General features: G+C 42.7%; 1 protein-coding gene and 1 pseudogene across 2 annotated transcripts; one reads left to right on the top strand and one right to left on the bottom strand.

Moving 5' to 3' along the window:
* Positions 1–963, top strand: LOC308356838 (olfactory receptor 1D2-like; the record flags this gene model as incomplete). Its single annotated transcript, XM_080826136.1, has 1 exon — positions 1–963. The coding sequence occupies one exon, from the start codon at positions 1–3 to the stop codon at positions 961–963; it is 963 nt and encodes a 320-aa protein (XP_080682262.1).
* Positions 964–20663: 19700 nt separating this feature from the next.
* LOC308356835 (olfactory receptor 3A1-like) lies at positions 20664–21612 on the bottom strand (annotated as a pseudogene). The gene has a single exon. The product of its transcript is annotated as an olfactory receptor 3A1-like (transcript).
* Positions 21613–24063: the final 2451 nt, after the last annotated feature.

Raw genomic sequence — 24063 nt, 5'->3', positions numbered from 1 at the left:
ATGTTGCAGACAGTTGGGGAAATGGATGGAGTCAACAATAGTGGAGTCTCTGAGTTTCTGCTCCTGGGGATCTCAGAGAGTCCTGAGCACCAGCGGGTCCTGTTCTGGATATTCCTGTCCATGTACCTGGTCACAGTGGTGGGAAATGTACTCATCATCCTGGCCATCAGCTTTGATCCCCGCCTGCACACTCCCATGTACTTCTTCCTGGCCAACATCTCCTTCACTGACCTCTTCTTTGTCACCAGTACAATCCCCAAGATGCTGGTGAGCCTCCAGTCTCAGAACAAAGCCATCTCCTATGTGGGGTGTCTGACACAGCTCTACTTCCTGGTCTCCTTGGTGGCCCTGGACAACCTCATCCTGGCCATAATGGCATATGACCGTTATGTAGCCATCTGCCACCCCCTCTACTACACCACGGTCATGAGCCCTGGGCTCTGTATTTTGCTCCTCACCTTGTGTTGGGCACTTTCTGTTTTCTATGGCCTCACCCACACCCTCCTCATGACCAGGGTAACATTCTGCAGTTCCCAGAGGATCCATTACATCTTCTGTGAGATGTATGTGCTGCTGAGGCTGGCATGTTCCAATATTGAAGTCAATCACATAGTGCTGATTGCCACAGGCTGCTTTATTTTCCTCACCCCCTTAGGGTTCATGATCATGTCCTATGTCCGAATTGTCAGAGCCATCCTCCAAATACCCTCAGCCACTGGGAAGTACAAAGCCTTCTCCACCTGTGCTTCCCATTTGGCTGTGGTCTCCCTCTTCTATGGGACACTTGGTATGGTATATCTGCAGCCCCTCCAAACCTACTCCATGAAGGACTCTGTAGCCACAGTGATGTATGCTGTGGTGACCCCCATGATGAACCCTTTCATCTACAGCCTGAGGAACAAGGACATACATGGGGCTCTGGGAAGACTCCTCCTAGGAAAAGCCTTCCAGAGGTTGACTTGAGATATTTTGGGTATCGAAGTAGAGACTGGGAATTTCCTCTACCATGTGCAAGGCATTATCCTATGGGAGACAAAAGAGTGATTAGGACATGTCTCCAGCTCAGAATGAGCTTACGTATCTGTGATGAAGAAAAGACACTTCCATGTAACCCAGTGTCCCCCAGACCTTGCTAGCCTTGGCAATGCCAACACTCATACTAGAATTTTACAGGATCATTCTTTCAACTTTCCTGATCACAGGACCACCATCCCAGCTTTTCAAAATATGCCAAGTAATGGCCTGGGGAGGAGGTGGTGTTCTCTACACACATCAATTCATCGTCCTGAGTTCTGGCCCTCTCTAAGGGGCCTGCTGCCTACAAGCTACCTGGAGAAGACAACTTGCCCTACTCCCATGGCAGGGGCACTGGGTGAGATTGCCCATTTCCAGCTCTGCTGGGCACGGCCCCCACTGCTTTCATGCTAACCCACATTCCCTCTGAACACAGTCCCTGCTATTCAGGCAAGACTTGTAGACAAGCTCTTCTCCTTTGCTCTGGGCTGGTTTTCATCTCTTGGGCTTCAGGGCAATACTACCATGCTTTTCTCCTGCTTTCCTTTTCCTTGTGGGAAGACCTTAACCCTGGGCAGCCCATCCTGTCCTTCATTACCGTGACTCCTCACTCCCTTGCCCTGTCTTTTCTGTTTGCTACCACTCCATCCTTCACTCAAAACACACCTCCCCAGCCTATTAACACATGCTCGTGAATAGGAGTGGCAGTGGAGGTAGTAGAAGGCAGGAGGTCACTGTGAGACTCAGTCTCTCCTTAGGTTCAACCAGCCATGTACAATGCAATGAAGAGAAACTGAATAGCAACTGATGAGAAGGTTAGTCACTGGGCTGTGGCATTTCCAAACAGGGAGCAGTCCTTTGCAGATTAATCCATGGAGCCAGACAAGAGTTTGACAGATGAAGAATTGAATTGATCTGAGGTTCAATTCAAGTAATTGATAAGGACTGAGTGCCTTTTAAGGGCCTCAAACTGGGTTACAGACCTGAATCAGAAGCTCACAATAGACAATGAAGAAGAGTATTTTGATGCAATGTCTGAAAGCTGTGGTTATGCTCTGGGCAGGAGGATTGGAGGGCACAAAGGAGGAAAGCCTAGCTTGGCTTGTTAGTGAGGGAGGATTCAGGGAAGGCTTCCTTAGGGTGGTGACAGCTGAGCTGAGTCTTACACAGCACCCTGCCACATGAAGAGTTACCCAGGAAAAGGGGCAGGGCAAAGTAAGGTCACTGCAAGAAAGGAGGGACACGGTGTGGAGGAGAGTCTTCCTATCTGCAGTAGCCAGCCAGCATTCTCGTCCCAGGCCTACCTATCCCTTGTGTGGTCATGGTCATCCCTGGCTAGGCCTTGTGTTCTCATCTGAACATTGAGTACAATAGCATCATGAATTGCTATTAGGTGATTATGTGAGCTAGTCATTGGCCCATAGTCAGTGTGGTTTTTACTGAGCAGGGACAGGTGGACAAAGAACAGGAAACAGCCTGATAGGTAAGGGGGATGTCCTGCCTGAGTATATACCTGGTGAGACAAGCAGCAGCCAGTGATGAAGCTGAAGGGGGAGGTGGGAGGGATCTCAAAAGGCCTCCAATGCCTTGTAGAGGAGCTCCAAATAGAGTCTGTGGACAGTGAGGTACCACGGGATGTTTATGAGTTTAAACTTCCATTGTTTTTAGTAAACCAACAATGTGCATTTCTTGCAGAAATATTAAAATAAAAATAACCCCCAAATACTCACCTGTATATCTGCTACCCAAAGACAACTCCGGTATAAATTCTAAAACACTGGGTATAAATTCTAAACTTTGATCTCTGCTCTCTCTCTCTATTTAAGAATGAATTCAAATTGTTTTTAAACTTGCCTTTTCGATTAATAATGCCTTTCTATGATAGCAAATATTCAGCCACATTACAACTTAATGCCTACACAGTATTTCAGTGTGCCATTTAATGAATACAGCAGAACTTATTTAACACACTTGTTCCATATTTTAGTTGCTTTCAGTTTTCCTACTGTTTGCAACATGGCAATAGTGTCTCCATATGTACATCTTTGATATTGTTTCCTTAGGGGAAATTGGTGAAATGGAATTACGGAACCAAATGTTTCCATTGTTCAGAGCCTTTGATACATTTCCTGAATCATGCTCCACAAAGCTCAGGATGACCTAGACTTTAATAAGAGGGGTCCCGAGATCCTGTTTCTGTATTGTTTGTGTTTATTAGCCTTGAGGGATGTGAGAAGGAGAAGAAGCTCTAGAACTTTTAAGTACAACAGGCAAAAGCAAAAGCAATTTTGTACTTCGTTAGCAACATTGTTCTACAAAGATGAAGGCAGGGTTTCTGGCGAGCTCAGATTCTGACCTGTCACTCTCCCCAAAGCTGTGCCCCTGAGAAAAAAAAAGCCTCCCCCTCTTCGGTCCACAAGAAGGCACTAGAAGGTGGGCCCTGGAGTTTATCACTCCCTTCGGGGTAGGGTGGTGTCCCTCAGGAGCCAAGTTCTGCTCCAGAGCAATCACTTCTTTCTCAACCATTCAGAAGGATGACATCTAGAACATGGGAGTATCTTCCTTGGACACATTTGGACACAGGAGGCGGAAGGAGGGGGAATGGTAGCTGGTGCCTCTGTTCTCTTTTTTGTCTTCTTCATCCCAATAAATATCTTTTATTTAAAATCCTGAGTGTTAAGGGGGCTTAATTTGGCCTTTTGAGCTGTGGCAGATTGTGGGAAACTGTTGTTACTATGGGACATTTAGGCATTTTCCCCATACCCAGTTAATAGTTGGGACGTAAGCTCTGATTACACAGTAGTCCCTCCTTAAGTGTGGTTTGGTTTATTGTAGTTTTGGTTATCTGTGGTCAACCACAGTCAGGAAGCAGACGGATCTCCTGACACATCCTCAGAATGTCAAAAGTGTCCTAAGACTACATCACAGAGCCTGTGTCATCCATCTCCTTCCATCTCCTCCCTCAGGCAGCCATTTTGTCATCCTCACACCATCACAAGAGAAGCTAAGATATTTTAAGAGAGAGAAAGAACACATTCACATTACAGTTCATTGTTATCATTGTTTTATTTTATTATTGTTGTTAATCTCTTACTGTACCTATTTCATAAGTTACACTTTATTCTAGCTATGTATGTGGAAAAAACATAGTATACATACATGACTCAGTACTACCCTACGGTTTTAGGCACATTGTTGATGAGAGTCGGCCTATTTCCTATTATGTGTTACTTCTAGAATGTAACATGTTGGAAGTACCAGTTGAAAACATGGAGTTTTCAACTCCTTCCCTCTGACAGGATTCTACCTCCACTTTTTGTCTCCATAAGCCTGCTAACGCTTGCCTCACAACTCAGCCTCTCAGCTGCACCTTCTGCTCCCAGCCTTTCAGCCCCTGTCTTGGAATCAACAAATGCCTTGTGGGGAAAGCAGAGCAGCTGTCAGCAGTGTCATTCTGGGGTTCCTTGTTTTCCTGCATTTTGCCCCCCCCCCCAAGTTCATCTGGTAGCTCTCTGAGGCCTCCCAGACTTCTGAAGGCAAAGATGTTTCTTTGCTTGACCAGGAGTGTTGACACAAAATGAACAAAACTTTTAAAATTTCTAAAAAAAAAAGGAAGAGAGTTTTAAATTTTATTTGAGGCCAAGCAAGGACAGCTGCCTGGGATACACAGTCTTTACAAAGAAGGGAGTGCTCTGGAGAAGGAATGTTTAATACAGGATCTTATATGTTTTTGTTACATCAAGAGTTACAAATCATCATGAGGAAGAGCATTTCAGAAAATTACAGGCTTTATCATATGCTTTTAGTATGAGCAAGATTACAGACTTCAGAGGTGTGGGAATAGAACGCCAGGGGGGATTTTTACTCTTAAATCTGAAATGTTTCTTTTAGGTTATTTGCTAATGAAGGAGATGTACAATGTGTGCTGAGGGCAGAAAGAGCTTTTGCCCTTTGAAGTGTGGTGAAGTCATTATGACCTTGGTAAAAGTGTATCTTCTCTGGGAGCCCAGGAGCAGGGCCCACAAACATTAACAGTTGAAAGTTTCCTTTATGAGGAGCACGTTTAGAGTGGCTCTTCTCAGCCAGTTCCAAAGGGAATTGAGTTCTAATAACTAAGGTATTCTATGCAGTGAGTTAACTTCTGCCCTGTGCATCTAGAATGTGCTGTGGAGCCTTGGGAGAATTGAGAACATCGTCATTCAGATAATTTTGTATAGTGCTTAATTCTGTCATGGAAACCCAGTTGTGAAAGGCTAGCATTGTCCCTGGATCGCAGGGTTCTTGTCTCACAGAGTTGAAGAATGAATCTCATGGACACAAGAGGGTGAAGTGAAGTGAAACTTTATTAAGTGAAAGTGAAAGCAGAAAGCAAAGAAGAAGCTCTCTAGAGTGAGAGGGGTCCCAAAAGAGCTGCCACTGAGGCTTCTAGTGGCAGTCTTTTATTGAGAACTGACTGGGAAGCTTGTGGCCTTGAGATTCTTGTGCCATCTTGGTTTGAGCAAGGACCATTGGTAACACCTCTAATGACTTAATTTTTGAGGTTTGGCCATTTTCTATGATTACACTGTAGCCACCAAAGAAAAATATTCCCTGACATCGGAGGCCTGGTGATCTGTTTCTTTATCTCTTGTTCGCTCTGGCTTATCGGATTCTGCCTGCCATGAATAGTTTCAGAGCCCAGCCAGGGGTCTCCTACCTCTCCCTGCCTATACCTTAACCCTTTCCTTACTCACTATGAAGAATTGTATTAAACTAGATTAGGCCCCGTGCCCACAGAGAACCATCATTCCCAGGAACAATCTGGATGCCAAATAGAAACTAATAGCTGTTAGAAAAGGGGAAATAGAAGTCGGAAAGACTGTAAGTGTTCACTACAAGCAATTATCAGGTAAAATACATTGTAGTCTTCTGGCTTCCTCTCTGACATCATTACTCTCATACTCAAAATAAGAAAGAAGATGAACAATCAAAACAACAACAACCTTTCTAGAGCTATCAAATAATTGAGGTCACATAAATGAGAATTTAACATTTGCTGTAGAAAACCATGAAGATTTTAGAGGCTGTTTGTTAGCACAGTGTAACCTAGACTTCTCTAATCTGATGGAGATGGAAAAAATCTTTTCCACTCAATGTGAGACATAAAATCATAAAATTATAAGGAAAGATTGTCAATCTGAAAATAAAGAACCACAGCAAGAAGCAAATGAGCATTGATTTAGGATCAAAGAATTGCATTTCTGAGAGCATGGAGTCTGGTAGACACCCAAGCAGTGCCCTGCTTATAGGATGAAACCAAGGGGCTTTTTATGAGGAAAAGGAAGGGGAAATTACATGAGCCAAAGAAGAAAAGTTTTCTGTGGGGAGGGAAAAGGGTGTCTTTTTAAACATGGAGAGGTGGGGATTTATTGGCACTGACACACTTGAAGGTCATGCTTCTTCATGTGTCATATGTGTAATTAGCATGTTAAATATCCACCCCTGGGCATGATTTTCAGTATTCTAATGAGAGAGAAAGTTGGGGAAAGATCAGCTCTGGCGTTGGTCTTGGCACAGACTAGTTTGGTCCCATCCATGCCAGTCTTTGTTGTTGAGTTCCTCCTTTGGTAGATATCCTGCTTCTGCATTCCTACAAGATATGCTATTCAAGGGGCATAGAGTTTCAGCTATCAAGGAATGCTGGATTTTGCAGTTAGGGCTGAGAGGACCAGAGTCCAGTCCCTGCTCTGTCTCACCAAGGTCTGGGGATCTTTGATGGGTAATAGATAAGATTAGTTGGGGCAGTGTCAAAGGCTCATAGGGTAGATGGAGTTGTGGAAATAGTGGTGATAATGTTCTCAAAAGGTTTTCTGGGTTCAGCCCTAAGAAAAAGTTCATCCAACCTATTGTAATAAAGGGTCATTTAATGTGAAGAGCTGTGGAGATGACCTTGTCCCAGTTCTTTATGGTGTAGGTAGGAACAAGCCCAGTCACAGAAAGGAAATTTCTAAGGTCTCAGAGCAGTGGTTATAGCCCACATTCCTGATTTTTACTCTTAAAAACTTTGCCCTTTGGGAGAAGCTCATTTTCTTTAACACTGAGGTATCTGGAGACTGAAAGATATCAGGAAAAAGACATACATAATTTCTGTACCTTAGACTGTATTGCCAGGCACTGTCCCCAAAGGCAGGGGGGCTGACAACTTGAGTGGACCAGTGGGGTTGTGGGGGATGAACTCTGAGCACAAACATCCACCCTCCTTTTCCCTTATCAGCTCAACTCTCTCTTCTCCCAGGTATGGTTTCCAGCCAGAGGAAATGGAAGAGAGCACCTAGACCACTTTTCGTTATTATACCTTCAGCAAAACTTACACTTTATTTTTTTTTCCTAGTTAGAAGGAAGCAGGGTTGGGGGTAGCCTGACAATAACATCAAAGGTGCTGTTACCACATGGCCACACGCTGATGGGAACTGATTCCATAGTATGAATTTTATTCTCATCTCTTATCATCACTCATTTTTCATTTTCTCCATACTCATCTTCAAGCTCAACATTCCTGAGGCATCTTGTTTGATAATTCTCAATTATCAAATTGATAACCTCAATTATCAATTTGATAATTACCAATTATCCCATCCTCTCTTGTCTCCTTTTCCTAATTTCTCATGTCCTTTCCCTAATTTCTATCCTTCCTTCTTACCCCTTCTGCTCACCATCGTCTCCCGTCCCTCCCTATATCCTTATATTATATCTTTGTTCCTCCACTCCCACTCCTGTCCTACCGCCCACTCTTCTGTGTTTTCTTCCCATTCTCACCTCAACCTGGCCTCAGTTCTATGTCTTCAAGAAGAGACAACAGGGAAGCCAAGGTCCAGGTGTAGCCATAGGACAGATTTAGGAATGATATAATGGAGGGATAGTGGAATTGCCAGATGAGGGTAAGTAGCCTTCCAAGAGAGGCTGAGGAAAAGATGCAAATCAGAAATGGATGAGCTGAAGGCTGAATAAACATCAGGATGAGAAAATTCTCTGGATTGGAGCTGTACTGATGTATTTATAAAGTTAGAAAGAGGCATTACTACCAGAAACCTCATGTATGGGGATTTTCAGAGCTAGGAGATTTGGGAGGAAAAAATAAGACTTTGAAGGAAAAGATTATATTTTACATTCCTCACCGAAAAAATCAAAAGACCTGGTTGGAGTATAAATGCTTATTCTTCCAAAAGCTTTATCATATATGTAAAAAAGAGGATTCATCCAATAACAAAGACATGGCAGGGGTGAAGATGGAACAGTCCTTTTTTGACATGAAGATATATCATGTATGCATTAATGCAGTTTTAATTTAGTGATCTGTTTCTCTCTGCAGACCTTGTGTGTCCACTAAACATCCTATTGGGTTCTTGTGTGGTAGCGAAGAGAAGGAATTGATTTTTTTTGGATGTGAAAGGTAAAGTGTAGAATAGAATAAACTTGGCACTGGGCCAATGGTTTAAAACGGTTTTCTGCATTCTGATCTAGGTGGAAACTTATGTCCCCACCAGAAAAAAAACTTCACCGTGATATTCCTGGTTACTTAGGTTAATGGGTTACATATTAGCCAAATAGCCCTTCCATGTAGGACATTGGTGTCCAGAGCTACCCAGCCCCCAAGGCTTCAACCTTACCCAGAAAATGAGCACAGCCATACACAAGGCAGCAACTTACCCAAGGCACTTGCTCATATCCTCCTATCTTTGTTTTTCTTTATAGCCCTTATTGATATGTGGTATTCCACATATGATGCTTATTTATGTATTTTGTCTCTCTTAATTAGAATGTGACTTGCATAAGGCCAGAGACTTCTATTTTGTTCACTAGTCCCCTAGGAGAGTGTCTGGATCATAGAAGCAATTTAATAAATATTTGCTGTATGAATCAGTTATGTGGGACTTCTTTGCTGGACAAATACATCACACAGTTCTTCAGGCAGTGAGAGATATGGTTTGGGACCATTTCCCCAGGTTATTGCCTTCATGAGAATTTTCCCTTAAACCAGAAAAGGCAAGAAGGAAGGGATGCTATCAACCTTTAGGTCAGTGACTGCCTCCCCCTAGTACTCGCCACAGGGCCCCCTGGACATCAGGATTTCTAAGGCTGTAGATAAGTGGGTTCAGCATGGGATCGATAACAGTGTTAAAGACCCCAACCCCTTTATCCTTGTCTGAAGACTCCTCAGAACCAAGACACATGTAGTTGAAGATACTAGTACCATAGAAGAGGCAAACCACAGTGAGGTGCGAGCCACATGTGGAAAAGGCCTTCTTCCTGCCTTCCACTGAACGGATTTGTAGGACTGCAGCTGCCACGTATGCGTAAGACACAGTGGTGAGGACTAAGGGGATTACAGCCATGAAGGCTGCTGCTACAAAGAGCAGCAGCTCATTGAGTTGGGTGCTGGAGCAGGAGAGCCTGGCTCAGAATACTTGGGAAAATGAATTAATATAAAAGCAGACTTCCTGGGGCACCTGGGTGGCTCAGCCTGTTAAGTGGCTGCTTTCGGCTCAGGTCATGATCCCAGGGTCCTGGGATGGAAGCCTGCATCGGGCTCCCTGCTCAGTGGGGAGCCTTTGCTTCTTCTTCTCCCACTCCCCCTGCTTGCATTCCCTCTCTCACTGTGTCTCTCTCTATCAAATAAATAAATAAAATCTTTTTTAAAAAAAGCAGACTTCCTCTTTAAATGTAATGAGATTAAGATGGACTTCTCCATTTCACTTTGAGGGATCAACCCAAACAATAAGCAGATTTCAAGATAGAAAAATTAATATTTCCAGAGAAACCAGAAAGCATTTGAAAACCCAGGTTTCAAAGCTTTTAGAGATATTGAAGATCAAACAAATATATAGCAAGACTCAGACCCATGATTGCAGATGCCAGGTAGTTCAGCCAAGCAGATTTCTCCAAGGTGAGGGACATACTCTGAAGTATAAGTTCAAAATCCCTACGTCAATAAATTGCTGATGTTCTTGGTGCCAACTAAGCCTTTACATTAGACTTTGAATAATTTAATTTAAATTTAATTTAAAGTTATTTATTCTTTTTAGAAAAGATTTTATTTATTTATTTATTTATTTATTTATTTATTTATTCGTCAGAGAGAGCAAGAGAGATCGTGCACAATTAGGGGGAGAGGCAGGCAGATCGAGGAGAAGGCTTCCTGCTGAGCAAGGAGCCCAATGCGGGACTCAATCCCCGAACCCTGGGATCATGACCTGAGCTGAAGGCAGATGCTTAACGACTGAGCCACCCAGGTGCCCCTAAAATTATTTATTCTTTTTATAGTATCTGTTGCTTGCTTCTGAAAACAAAACTGAAAGCATGACCTGTGGGTGGGCTGCAGCTGGGTGCAGCTGGGTTTGTGCATTTCACAGCCACCACTGTTTCACTTGTCCTTGACTCAGGCATAGTGTTTTGACCAACAGCTCTAAGGAGAGATCTTCAAATGAAGCAGGCACATATATAGAGAGCCAGACTGAGCCAAGTCTTACAGGATCTTATAATAAGATCCTGATGAAAAAAATATCAGTGTTTCTCTATGGCCCATGGAATAAGCAGAGCTAGAGCTTCCTAAGAGTATTGTTATTCCCTTGCAGAGAATACACCGGAATCAGAGGGAAGCAGTTGGAGTCTGGTGACTCTAACAGAAGGGAAAGGTTGATGGGCTCACATGGATGAAAACTTGGATGCAGTGATCTCTAAAATACCCTTAAAATTCTAGGACCATATGACTGGTGAGATGGAGGACCATTCTCAGGCATACTTATCATCGATGAAATTCGTTAAGTGCTTTGCAAATGGACAAATCAATGGGTGGATAGCGCTTTCTTTATATATACTATATTAAATAACAATTAATTACTCTCCATTTCCCTTTTTGGGTCTTTTTTAATCTAAGTATTAGATTGTGACCCTGTGATTTTCTGCCTCCTTGCTCCTACTGTTTTCTCTACCTGCAATGGCTTCCTTCCAACTCCACCCCCCATTATTTCAGGACTTGACTTAAGCTGTTTTCCTGAAAGTTCCCTGTATCAAAAGCATCTTTGTGTGTCTCTGTCTCTGAAGCTCTTACTAAACATTATTTCATGTAACTTATTACTGTTTATCTTCTTGCTAAGTCTTTTTCCTATGGAGCAAATCTCCCCTACTGCTCTGTAAGTGACATGAGGACCCAACACATGTTTCATTCACTTTACATAACAATACTTATCATAATGCTTGGCACATAGTAGGTACTCAATATTTATTACATAAATAAACTAATGGTTGCAGTGTTCATAGGATTGCAGAGAAAAAGAGCATCAGCATGACCTAGAGTTGTCATGGAAGACTTCCTGGACAAATTGGAACTCGGGCTAGACTTTTGTAAATTACCATGATTTACTTGGCGAGGGGTGGGGGTTGGGAAGGTGTGTAAAGGCAGATGCAGGGTGCAAGGTTGCTGCAGAGACTACTGCTTTCCTTGGTTTTATGGGACAAGCAGGTAATGTAGCTTAACACACACTAACATGTTTCTTTTCAGGGAACCCACTGAAAAGCATAAGGCCCTTAGAAGGGGCATACCCTACAGAGAAAGAAGTGGTAGCCAGGGACCGAAGAGCAACAAGGGACAGAAGAGCAACAAGGCAGCTGCCACCAACTCGCAAATGGTGAGAGATGCAACTTCCTTGAAATCAGTGGGATTCTGGAAGACCTCTGATCATCCAGAGACAGCCAGCGTGCCTAAGGGTCACCACGTTGCCCATCATGAGGACACGTCCTGCATCATGATTCTCAAAGGTTTGTTATGAGTTCCAGGTTCTCTCTACTGAGCAATTACAGCTCCCCATCCTGGAACTCCAAATAATCCCTCCATGTTCCCAGTGATGAAAAGGCTCAACAAGACCTGGGATTGAAGTGAAGGTTCTAGGCTTCCTGATACAGTGGGTTCTGGGCAGTGAACCAGACTCAGTGAATCGCTTCCTACTCTCTCCTATGAGTAAGAAAGAACAGGCTTCCAAGAAATGGGACCTCGGGCAAAAGAGCACAGAAAAGGAGCCAGGACCTTTGGGTTGTGTCTTCTGATCTTCTCTAAGAACATTTTCTTTCCCCAGGGGCTTCAGTTGCACCACATGAGAAGTCAGGTTTGAGCTAATGGCAGCAATGGAGGCTCCTCCTCTGTTTTGTAAGGGCAGGTTAGGACCCCTGAGCGTACTCACCTTGGCATGGGCATAGAAACCAGTGAGGCTCTTCAGAAAGGAAGATGAGGAGCTATGCAGACCTCTTTATCCACCAGAAAGCAAGTTAATGAGGGAAACAAGCTGACATTCTCTCTAAGGTAGGGCTATCTTCTTTACAGTGTGATCCCTCCCAGAATGGGGAAGACAGATGGGGAGAGAGGCAAGTTGTTTTGTAAACAACCCTTCCTGAATATAGCAACCATGCTTTACACGTTCTGGTATTTAGAATTTCTTTAAAAAAGAAGAGGAAAAAAAGGCTTTCTCTCTAGCCCTAGCTTTATAGGAGCTAGTTAGGGAAGGTGATAAAGATTACACTAAATGGTGGTGTCACTGAGGTTGACAGAACTTGTTCAAATCCTCAAAGCCACCCAGGAAGCTAGTGTAAGTGGGACTAGATATAGGTTTGCTAAGGGAGGAGTTCATTTCTCATTTGTCAACCCCAGGCAGAGCCTTTGAGCAGAGACAAGCTAATTTCCAGACTTGCCTTGGACCCGGGGATGAGGAGGAGACCCCAGAAGAAAGGCAAGAGGGAGAAGCTTTCTTCAAACCCAGTTTCCTAATGAGTCCTCAGGAATGTGGTGCTTTCTCCCTCAGGGCCTTGTTAGTTGGGAGCCCCTGGGACTGTATCTTGGCTATGTTTAATGATTCTGGATGTGGGGGTAGAAGAGCTAGGAGAACTCCCGTGGAGCTGCCTGCCAATACGACTGTCTAGGCCAGGCTCTGAGGGACTGAGAGCCCTGGTGAAGGCCACACAGAAGATGTGGGAAGGTTGAGGGGTGTGTTCCTCTGACTCCTATACTCACCACTACCTACTCAACACCCTTCTCCCAAGAGGGGGTGTTCTGTCTTCTCTCACCAGAGAACCAACCCTTCTACAGGAGGAAATGTACTGTAGACAGATGTGTTTTCTTGTTACTACTGGTTGACTTTGGACAAGCTGCTGTACCCCTTTGAGCCTCAGTTTCCTCATCTGTGAAATGAGTGTATCCTCTATCATAGAGCATTTTTTCAGATTAAATAAAGTAAGATTCACTAAAATGCTAGTACAAGTTTGGCAACACGTCACCATACCCACTGATAACATTTACAGGTGTTTGTTAGGTACATGGTAATATGCTAAGCACTTTATGAGCCTGGAGTCTCTACGAATCCTTATACTTCTAGGAAGCATGTTGTGGTAGACAATTCAGATGTCTGAGTCACATCTCCCTCAGCCTATCTTCTGATTTCAGCTGTGGTCGGGTCAGACAGTTCCCTGCAGGCTTCTGCTTGTGGCCGGCTGGCAGACGGTAGCCTCTTCCTTGGGATCCTCTGATGCCATGAATAATGGTGGTGGGGGTGGGGTGCTCACTAGGTGTGAGCATGTGTACTTAGAGTGCAAGGAACACCTTGATGATATGAAAGGGGAGCCAATGAATAAACACCCCAACACTCCTTCTTCAGACAATTTCAGGAAGCATTCCATATGCTCATGCTCAGTCAAGTCACTGCGGGATGTCCATAGCAGAGACTTTTGTGCTGAACCCCTCAGTCATGTCCGCTTCTTCCTTCTTTGTCTCCTCATAACCTCAGTCTTCCTCCCAGGGACCCCTGCTCCCTGAAATGACTTCCCAGATAGGCCATATAAGCATCTTGTCTCAAGCTCTGCTTTCGGGGGAGCACGACTAAGACAGCTGCTACTAGGAAGCATTGCCTGCGGATGGGATTCTGGAACTGGACCATTCAGCACTGTTTAGGGAAGTGGGGTTGGTGAAAACCATGATTTCATCACTGAGACTCAGCTGTGGTATGTTGGGATGAGGTACAGGTGAAAGGTGAACCCCTGGGTCATGTGCTGGCACTAGCATATTAATATGGCACTAGCATATTAATTATAAGAATTATATTATAGAATTAATTATAAGAATCGTGGAAGTTTTAAGAATTAAGGGTAGGGGCACCTGGGTGGCTCAGTCATTAAGCATCTGCCTTCAGCTCCGATCATGATCCCAGGGTCCTGGGATCCAGCCCATATCGGGTTCCCTGCTCAGCCGGGAGCTTGCTTCTCTCTCTCCTGCTCCCCCTGCTTCTGTTTCCTCTTTTGCTGTGTCTCTCTCTGTCAAATAAATTAAAAAATCCTAAAAAAAAAAAAAAAAAAAAGAAAGAAAGAAAGAAAAGAAAAGAATTAAGGGTAGTTTCTGTTAACTTTCCTAGATGCCTGAAGACACAATGATAGGCCCAGATCAGGCAAGGATCAATTTAGGATTTATTGTCAAAGCCAGAAAACTTCCCTGACAATGTCCCACAAGGCAGGCAGCACTGAAAATCAGCTCTTGTACCTAATTTAAGAGTCTCAGAACTACAAAGGGGCCGAATATGCAGCTTAAAGGGAGGAGTGCCTCCTGTGCTAAATCCAGGGCCCTGCTATGGAAGGAGTGAGACCCTGAGTCTTGGGATGGGGATATTTGAGAGGTTGAGCAGGAGAATTGTGAAACCCCAGTCTCTCTTGTAGCCACTTGGCAAAAGCATCCCTTTCTCTTTGTTGGTGGAAATCAACCTCCTTTGGTGTGGTGGCCACACAAAGACCTCCTAGGAAGCAGATGCCTTACGAGAAGACTCTTGTCCTCCTCAAGAACATTTCCCATGTCTTCTCTGTGCATACAGAATAACTGGGATTAGGTCTCAGGGTATTCTGAGAAAGGCAATCTCACCCATGATGCAAGAGAAATAAATAATTTGCTCACTGAAAAGAATCCCATCCCTGGCTGTGAGAAATTGAATAATGCCCTCTCCCCCTGCCATAGCCATATCCTAATCCCTGAAATCAACTTTATATGGAAAAATTAGGACCTTGTAAATGTGATTGCTGGAAGTCTTCATCTGGGGAGATGATCCTGTATCATTCACTGGGCCCTCTCCATCACCCCGAGAATGCTTACGAGAGAGAAGTTGAGGGATATTTGATTACAAAGGAGAAGGCAATGTGAAGATGAAAGCAGAGAGAGAGTGAGGGGACCACACGGCAAGGAAGGCCAGCCACCTCTGGAGGCTGGGGGGGACAAGGAATGCATTCTCCCCTGGAACCTCTGGAACAAACTTTCCTTGCTGACACTTGAAGGTAGCCTTGTATGGCTCATTTTGGACCTCTGGCCTCCAGAGCCATGACAGAATAAATTTCTGTTGTTTTAAGTCACTAAGTGTGTGGCAGTTAGTCACAGCAGCAATAGGAAGCTAACACATGTGCCAAATTACCCTGGCAGGAAATGGAAGTTCCTCTTTTTTATAGAGGAGCAATGTGGGAGTGGGTCATGGGGACCAAAGGAGTGGGTGGAATGTAAGTCTGAATAGGGAGAGTCAATTGAGAAGGAAGCACTTTTCATGATTCATGATTTAACATCCTGGCGAGGATGCCTGGAGTTGGTCCCAATAAACTGGAGACATATCCCTTTGAAACTGGATGTTGGTTACAGGGCTTCTTCAAGATCTATGGGTTGGCAGGCCTACCTTTGGGAATGTATCTTCCTCCAGGTCCTTGGGGGCACAAGTGTTCCCTGCCCATCACTTCGAGGTTACGGGATCACTTTAATCTATAGTTGGATGGAGGTCAGTGGGGCAATTTCTGGGGGCATAGATGAATGTGTCTTCTGGGGGGGGTCCCAAACAAGCAGGAGTATTCTTGGTCCATGACTACGAGGTTTAGGAGCCAAGTTATGGGCCTTTTCAGTGTCTTCAGTTGGACTGAGGTCAAAAGGTATGGATGAGCATGGGGTGTTTGTCCCTGGTGGGGCAGGACTGGCAGCTAAGAGGACTGGAGCTGGGTCATGGGCTGCTTCATTATCCACAGCCAGGGTCAAGGTTGGCAGGGCTATTAACTGGGGGCACCAGTGGGCATGACTTCTGCTGGGTCTCATGGCAGATGTTGCTGGTGACAGGACCAAGGCCAAATGGGGCTGAAACTGAGTCCACACAGGGACCAAGCTGCTTCTAGGTCTGTAACCAGACTACTGTTGGCACACTGCCACCTGGGGACAGGTCCTCCTTCTCAAAACAGCCCTCCCCATTCTTGGGTTCCACCAGGGTCTCACAGTCTCCTACCTAGAACCCCAAACTCCCACAACAGCATTTCTTGTCCAAAATATTGTCACTGTAGGGAGAATGTGAGTGGGGGACCTCCTCTTCTGCCATTTCTCTTGCTGCTATTTTGTGTGTGTGTGTATGTGTGTGTGTGTGTGTGTGTGTGTGTGTATCATATGTACTGTACAATCAAGCGTACATTTTATAAGATTGGGGCAATTTTTATCAGCTGGGGGAAAAGTTAGAATATACGCAAAAATAAATTCTTTGTATTTTAAATATGTGACTTAAATATAAATGTAAATATACTAGAAAAACATCACTGACAAATATTTATACAACATTTAGATGTTGTATACAAAGCATGACAAAGCAAAGAAGATAAACTTCATAAAAATGACAAACTTCATTTGGGCAGGAGAAGCCTAAGCAACATAGAAGACAAGTGGGAAATTGGGAATGTATTTGCAACATACACGGCAAGGAGATACTACCCTAAAACTGAAGTGTTTCCACCAATTGTTAATATAAACTACCTCCAAGGTGCAAAAACATGAACTGGCAATTTTGAAAGCATAAATACAAATAAGTAATAAATACATAAAAATCAATTGAGGGCACCTGGGTGGCTCAGTTGGTTAAGTGTCTGCCTTTGGCTGGGATCATGATCCAGGGTCCTGGGATTGAGTCCCACATCGGGCTCCCTGCTTAGTGGAAAGCCTGCTTCTCCCTGTGCCTGCCGCTCCCCCTGCTAGTGCTCTCTCTCTCTCAAGTAAATACATCAAATCTTTAAAAAAAAATCCATTGAATCATACTCATAAACAAAGAAATTCAAATATAATTTGAATTTAAATATATTTAAATGTATAGTTAGGTAGTTAATATATATTTAAATATATAATTAAATATAATGCAATATTTGATCTAATTATCAAACATTAAAAATTCTATATATAACAACCATTTACAGCAAGTGAGGTAAGTAGCATTCTCACAAACTGCCAATCAAGATGTAAAATGATTTTTGGCAAATAGGCAGAATATTTACCAATTTTTAACTTTTTAACTTTGCACTTCCATGTAAATGGATACACACACATACATACACAACTTTCATGAATTTAACCAGTGAAATAATTTCATTATATGGAAACATATACAAATTTATATTTATTTATAATAAACTATTATTATTACATATATAAATTTATATATATTTACCCCAGTATTATTAGAAATTGTGAAAAGATAGGAAAGAAATAAAATCAATAGGGATTTATTAAACAGATTATAGTTAACACATAAAATGGAATATTATGCAGCCTTTAAAATGGATAAAATTGATTTGTAGGTTGATATGTAAAAAATCATAACATATAATGCAGAGAGGGGAACAGCACATTGCAAAGGAGTACAGCGTTTCCACTTGCACGTGTGTGTGTTCATTTGTGTGGAAAGCTAAACACCAACTACTACCACTAGTTCTTGTTTTAAAAAATTGGATTACTGAGGGAATGGTACGGAAGAGTGACAATGACATTCTGTATTGTCTGAACTTTTACAACATGATGTATTACATGTATGATAAACTTTTAAAGTAGCAAAAGATTGGAATAAAAAAAAAACTAGGCAAATTCCAAAGGGAAGGTGAACTCCCAAATTTTTAAAGAAACCCTATGATCGTGGAGAGTAGACAAAGGGCCAGAAATCAGTGTCTTGGGTCATCATTTATGATGTTGAAGCAGTTGATCCATTTTATGCCAGTGATTACACTTGAAATCAGCCGTTGAGGTTTGAGATGAGTGTTCATATTGAAGAAAGGCCAGAGGCCCAGGGATTTTTAGAAGCAAATAAGCTCCTTTTTGCAGCAGTGCTAGATGTCGGTGGGTAGAAAAAGTGGTGGTGAAAGATGTGGTAACTCTTCAGGTAAACAGAGTGAGACAGACTATTCATTCTGGCTAGCAAAAGCAGAGGCATTACAAGTGGAAGAACGTTGATGGTTACCTTGTGCCTCTGTCAAGTAGTCCCAGACAAGGTAAAGAACTTACCCAAGGTCAAGAAAGTTGCCCAGGAGTGGAGGTGATGAAGTCAAGACCATGTTATAGATCTTCCTCAGAAGTTTTCTTGACCCTCCCAGGAAGCTCATTGTTTGTGTCCCTGAAGTTTATTTGGTGGCTAAGAAAGAATCAGGAAAGAGCTATTCTTTCCCCATGTCTTTTGATAGTCTTGGCAGGCATGACTCAAAAAGCAGAGAGTAAGTCAATAAGTTGGATGGTTAGAAACAAATTCTGATGACATTTTAGAGATGCAAGTAGATAAAATACCCAGCACTCCCTTTCACTCTTTTGCCATCTGGTAGGCCTCCTTAATATTCTAGGAGCACTTTCTATTCAGAAAAATGGAAAGTGAGTCCCTGAATAATTTTTAGCACTTTCAGTGAAACTTAATTTTTTTTTAAAGATTTATTTATTTATTTATTTATTTGACAGAGAGAGAGCTCACAAGTAGGAGAGAGAGGGGGAAGCAGGCTCCCTGCTGAGCAGAGAGCCCCATGCGATTTGGGGCTCGATCCCAGGACCCTGGAATCATGACCTGAGCCAAAGGCAGAGACTTAACCCACTGAGCCACCCAGGCACCCCCAATTTTTTTTTATCCTCCGTGGAGAGGGTAGGCTACAATGATGATGTCAGGGTTGTATAAATGGGTTACTGCTGGACATACAGAACAAGAAGCTGCCCTGTACAGAAGCCCACATCTTTCATCCCTGACTCACTGATTTTTTTTTTTTTTCAGATTCCATTCATTTGACAGAGAGAGATCACAAGCAGGCAGACAGGCAGGCAGAGAGAGAGAGAGGGAAGCAGTCTCCCCGCTGAGCAGAGAGCCCGATGCAGGACTCGATCCCAGGACCCCGAGACCACGACCCAAGCCGAAGGCAGTGGCTTAACCCACTGAGCCACCCAGGCACCCTCTGACTCACTGATTTTATTGTCCCCTTCCTTCCTCTCACCTTTTAACTGTCTCAAGGCATCTTATTTATCCTATTTCTCTCTCTTTCTCATATCCACTCTCTCTGTACCCCATTGGGTCCTCTCCAGTGCCTTGATCCTTTCTTCCCAGCCCATTTGCTTGCAATTCTCTCCTATTTCTTCCCAGTTCCCATCTTTCTTCTTTATTTCCCCACAAACTCTCCATCTGCATTCTTGTTCTGCTTCCCTCCTTCATGTCCTTTCTCTTCATCTTCATCTTACCTGATCCTTTCAATCCTTTCAATGCATGAAAACTCATGGAGAAGCCATGCCACGGAAGCAGCTCAAGGGATGTTTTAGAGAAACAAATCAGGAAACATCAGTGGCGTAGTAGAGATGCCCAGAATGGGCAATTCTTCTCAAAGAGAGGCTAGAAGGAAAATACAGGCAAATACAGACTGAACAAAAGCCTGGGGAGCACCATGCAACATGAGAGAATATTCTAGACTGTTCTCCTACTGAGAAAGGAAATTTTAGGGGAGATATCACCATATCTTTATTTACAGATATGGATTATCTCAGCTGGAAGGTTTGGGGACTGAAAGTGAGGAGTTAGAGAGGAAGTTCATATTGAGTAGTTGGGCAGTTTTTCATGTTTAAATAATATTTACATTACAAAAGATGATCTTTTCAAAAGATTTGAAGTACATCAGGAAAGTTAGATGGGGAACATTCATTTTATAAGATTTATCATATGTGTTAACTGAGTTTTAAAAATTTGCACACAGGGATGATGTTCTTCAGAGTTACCGGACAACACATAACAACCAATATGACTTCTCCTCTGTTCCCTCTATATTCCATGTTACCTTTGTGTGATTGGAAAAGATAGAGGTGGGTTTTGTTGTTGTTGTTGTTGTTGTTTTGCTTTGTAGGAACCTGATGGGAAAAATAAAATGATTCTGATCTCTAGGCCCATGTTTTATAACCAGACCACCCCTGAACTTGAGGGAATCATATGACCTACTAGTAGGAGGGGTGGGGAAGACTTTTATTGGATATTTTTGGGAACCCAGACTATAACCTTCCTGTGGGATATGATCCTGTAATAGTCAAAGCTCTGAGGTTCCACTTCTACACAGAAAAGGTAGCATGTGGCAACTGAAATTGTAATTTGTCAGAGGGGCTGCCCTTAGCAGAGCTTAACACACCTACTGTCTATAACTGGGGCATGGCCTCAGTTAACCATTATCCCTAACAAAAAAAACCTCATGTTTTGCTGGGAGGCAGAAGCAATTAAGGACCATTGGTCTTAGTTACTGGCTTTAGAGTATTTCTCTTTCAGTTCAGAAAGAGAAAATGAGGGAGTGGCATTCCAGAACTCAAGACCTTGTCAAGCTAGTGATGGCGTCCCCTTGAGCACCCGCCAGAGGGCACCCTGTACATCAGGGTTCCTGAGGCTGTAGATGATTGGATTCAGCATAAGGTTGATAACAGTGTTGAAGACCCCAACTCCTTTATCCTTGTCTGAAAGCTTGGCTGAACCCAGTCGCATGTAATTAAATATACCTGAACCATAGAATATGGCAACCACAGTTAGATGAGAGCCACATGTGGAGAAGGCTTTCTTCCTGCCCTCAGGCAGAGTGGATTCGTAGGACTGCAGCTGCCACATGGGCATAGGAGGTGATGATGAGAGCCAAGGGGGTACCTGCCATTATGAAACCCACAGCAACAAGCAGCAGCTCATTGAGTTGGGTGCTGGAGCAGGAGAGCTGAAAGAGCTGTGGGAGGTCACAATAGAAGTGATTGATCACATTGGGACCACAGAAGTTGAGTGTGGCTATGGCTACTGTGTGGGTCAGTGCACTGGTGAAGGCTAAAGCCCAGGACACAGCTACCAATATTCTCTGGACTGTCTGGTTCATTCAGGTGCTGTAGGTAAGGGGCTGGCAGATGGCCAGGAATTGATCATAGGCCATGGCTGTCAGCAGGAAGCAGTCTACCCCAACCAAGAGATGGAAGAAGAAAAGTTGTGTGAGGCAGGCTCCATAGGGAATTGTACGCTTGTTGGACAGGAGATGAGCCAACATCGAGGGAACAGTGACGGTGATGCACCCAACATCCAGCACTGATAGGTTCCCCAGAAAGAAGTACATGGGGGTGTGGAGTTTAGGCTCTATGAAGATGGCAGCCAGGATGCTGAGGTTGCCTCCAACTTTGACCAGGTAAGCAAAGAAGAAGACTACAAAGACAACTGGTTGTAGCCCTGGTGTCTCCACCAAACCCAGCAGGATGAACTCAGTAATGGCTGTTCTATTGGCCCTAAAGTTTGACTGCATTAGTTCCTGTAAGGAAACATCCAAGGAGAAGAAGAATCATTCCTCTCGATATATTGATTCAAAACAAACAAACAAACAAATGAAAAACAAACAAACAAAACAGACTCTGGAGGGCAGCAAAATTTGCCATCCCAAATGGCATGTAGATTATTTTAGGCTGATTACTTTTAAAAAACAGAAGTGTCAGGAAGAACCTTTGCCTTCCCCCCATATAACTTAAAGAATTTAGATAGAGGACTTGCTTCAAGAAGGGAGCTATCACCATTGATACAGTATCACTATGTATGGTAGACAGGGAGCATTATAGTGGCTTTCAGTCCACCATAGGATTAATTTGACAAAATAATGTAAGGCTGTAAAAGCTCTCAATATAACTATTCAGGAGGTAAAGCTAATTGGTATATATGCCTTTCCCAAATGCCCATGAATCATTCATCCCCCAAACAAAGAGCATATTTGGACACCAGGGTGGCTCAATGAGTTAAGCATCTGACTCTTGATTTCAGCTCAGGTCATGATTTCAAGGTCATGAGATTGAATCCCTTGTTGGGCTCTGCATTAAGCAAGGAGTCTGCTGGAGACTCTATCTCCCTTTCCCTTTGCCCCTTCCCCTTCTTGCGCTATCTCTCAAATAAATAGATACAATTTTTAAAAAGAGCATGTATAAACCTGAAATTCAGAAAATTCCAAAAGAATAAAGAATACAGGTAATAATACTTAATTGCAATCCAATTTAAGGAAAAAAGATTTTTTAAAAATAAATCCCAATGTTTTAAATAATCTGTAAGAAACAGTTGGTTCAGAGGTAATCAAAACTAAAACTAAACAACGTCAGAGGGGCACCTGGGTGGCTCAGTGGGTTAAGCCTCTGCCTTTGGCTCAGGTCATAATCCCAGGGTCCTGGGATCGAGCCCCACATCACGCTCTCTGCTCAGCGGGGAGCCTGCTTCCTCCTCTCTCTCTCTCTGCCTGCCTCTCTGCCTACTTGTGATCTCTGTCTGTCAAATAAATAAATAAAATCTTAAAAAAAAAAAGTCAGAGAGAGGTGAAAAGGAGATAGTGAAACCAGCACACATTAGAACATGTGGATTATCTCTAAATCAGTGTTCATAAGCAAAATTATAGCCCTAAGAAAATACAATAAAAATAAAAAATAAAGTGATTAAATAATCAGATCAAGACATTAGAAAAAGAACTATAAGAAATGGGGAGAGGCTGGTTATGAGGTACAAACTTTCAGCCATAAAAGCAATAAGAATGTGAGGATCTAAGGTATAATGAAGTGACTATAGTTGACTGTACACTGTACTGTATAACTGAAATTTTCTAAGAGAGTAGAACTTCCATGTTTCATACACAAAAGAAAAGGTAAATATGTGAGGTGATGGATGTGTTCACTTGATTGTGGGAGTCCTTTCACAATGTGAACATATGTGAAACCATTATTTTGTATACTTCAAATATAATCTTATTTGTCACTTATACCTCAATAAGGCTGAAAAATATAAAATAAAAAATTTTTTAAAAGATTATTTATCTATTTGTCACAGAGAGAGAGAGAGAGAGAGAGAGCACACACAGGCAGGCAGAGTGGCAGGCAGAGGCAGAGGGAGAAGAAGGCTCCCTGCTGAGTAAGGAGCCCGATGAGGGGCTCAATCCCAGGATCATAACCTGAGTCGAAGGCAGACACTTAGCTGACTGAGCCACGCAGGCATCCCAAAATTTTATGAACTTTTAAAAGAGGAGAAATGAAATGTCCATTACTAATGTAATACAGGTATTTAGCACATGATATAAGTGGCATGAATGGGAAAATATACTATTAGATAAGTGCTATAAGGGCAGTAGTATAGCTATCTGGGAAAAATTTAAGTTGTACAAATACCTTATATATTTTGCAAAAATAAATTCTAAACAGATCAAAAATTTAAATGTAAAAATTAAACTGGGAAGTTTTAGGGGGAAATGGAAGAACTTTAATAGTGCAAGGATGATTCAAAATAGAGAAAAAAATTTAAAATAACCAAAATTAATGATTCTGTTAAAATTCAAAAATTCTGGCAAATTAGCTATGCTGGACCTGCATTTCCCCAAATCTCATTCTCTACAGGTTAGGTTTGGCTATAAGAGAAATTTGTAGGATAGTTGTGAGACAGAAATGATAAGTTAAAAAAAGGCAGTTTGATATTGTATTTCAAAAATGACAAATGTGTTTTCTTTTTACTTGGAAATCCACTTCTGAGAATTTATCCAACAGATATACGGTTGCATATAAAAGGTGAAATATGCATGAGGTCATTTGTTGAAGCATGGTTTGAAAGAGCAAATGATTGCTAATAACCTGTGTTCACCACAAAAGGGCTGAGTAAATTAATTTGGTATAGCCTTACAAAGGAATACTATGCAGCTGTAGGGAACAGTTCTGTCTGTGCTGACTCAAAAGATATCAAA

This window comes from Martes martes, assembly GCF_963455335.1.
Source record: "Martes martes genome assembly, chromosome: 16".
In the NCBI taxonomy this organism is placed as follows: Eukaryota; Metazoa; Chordata; class Mammalia; order Carnivora; family Mustelidae; genus Martes; species Martes martes.
This window is presented reverse-complemented; position numbering and strand designations above follow the sequence as displayed.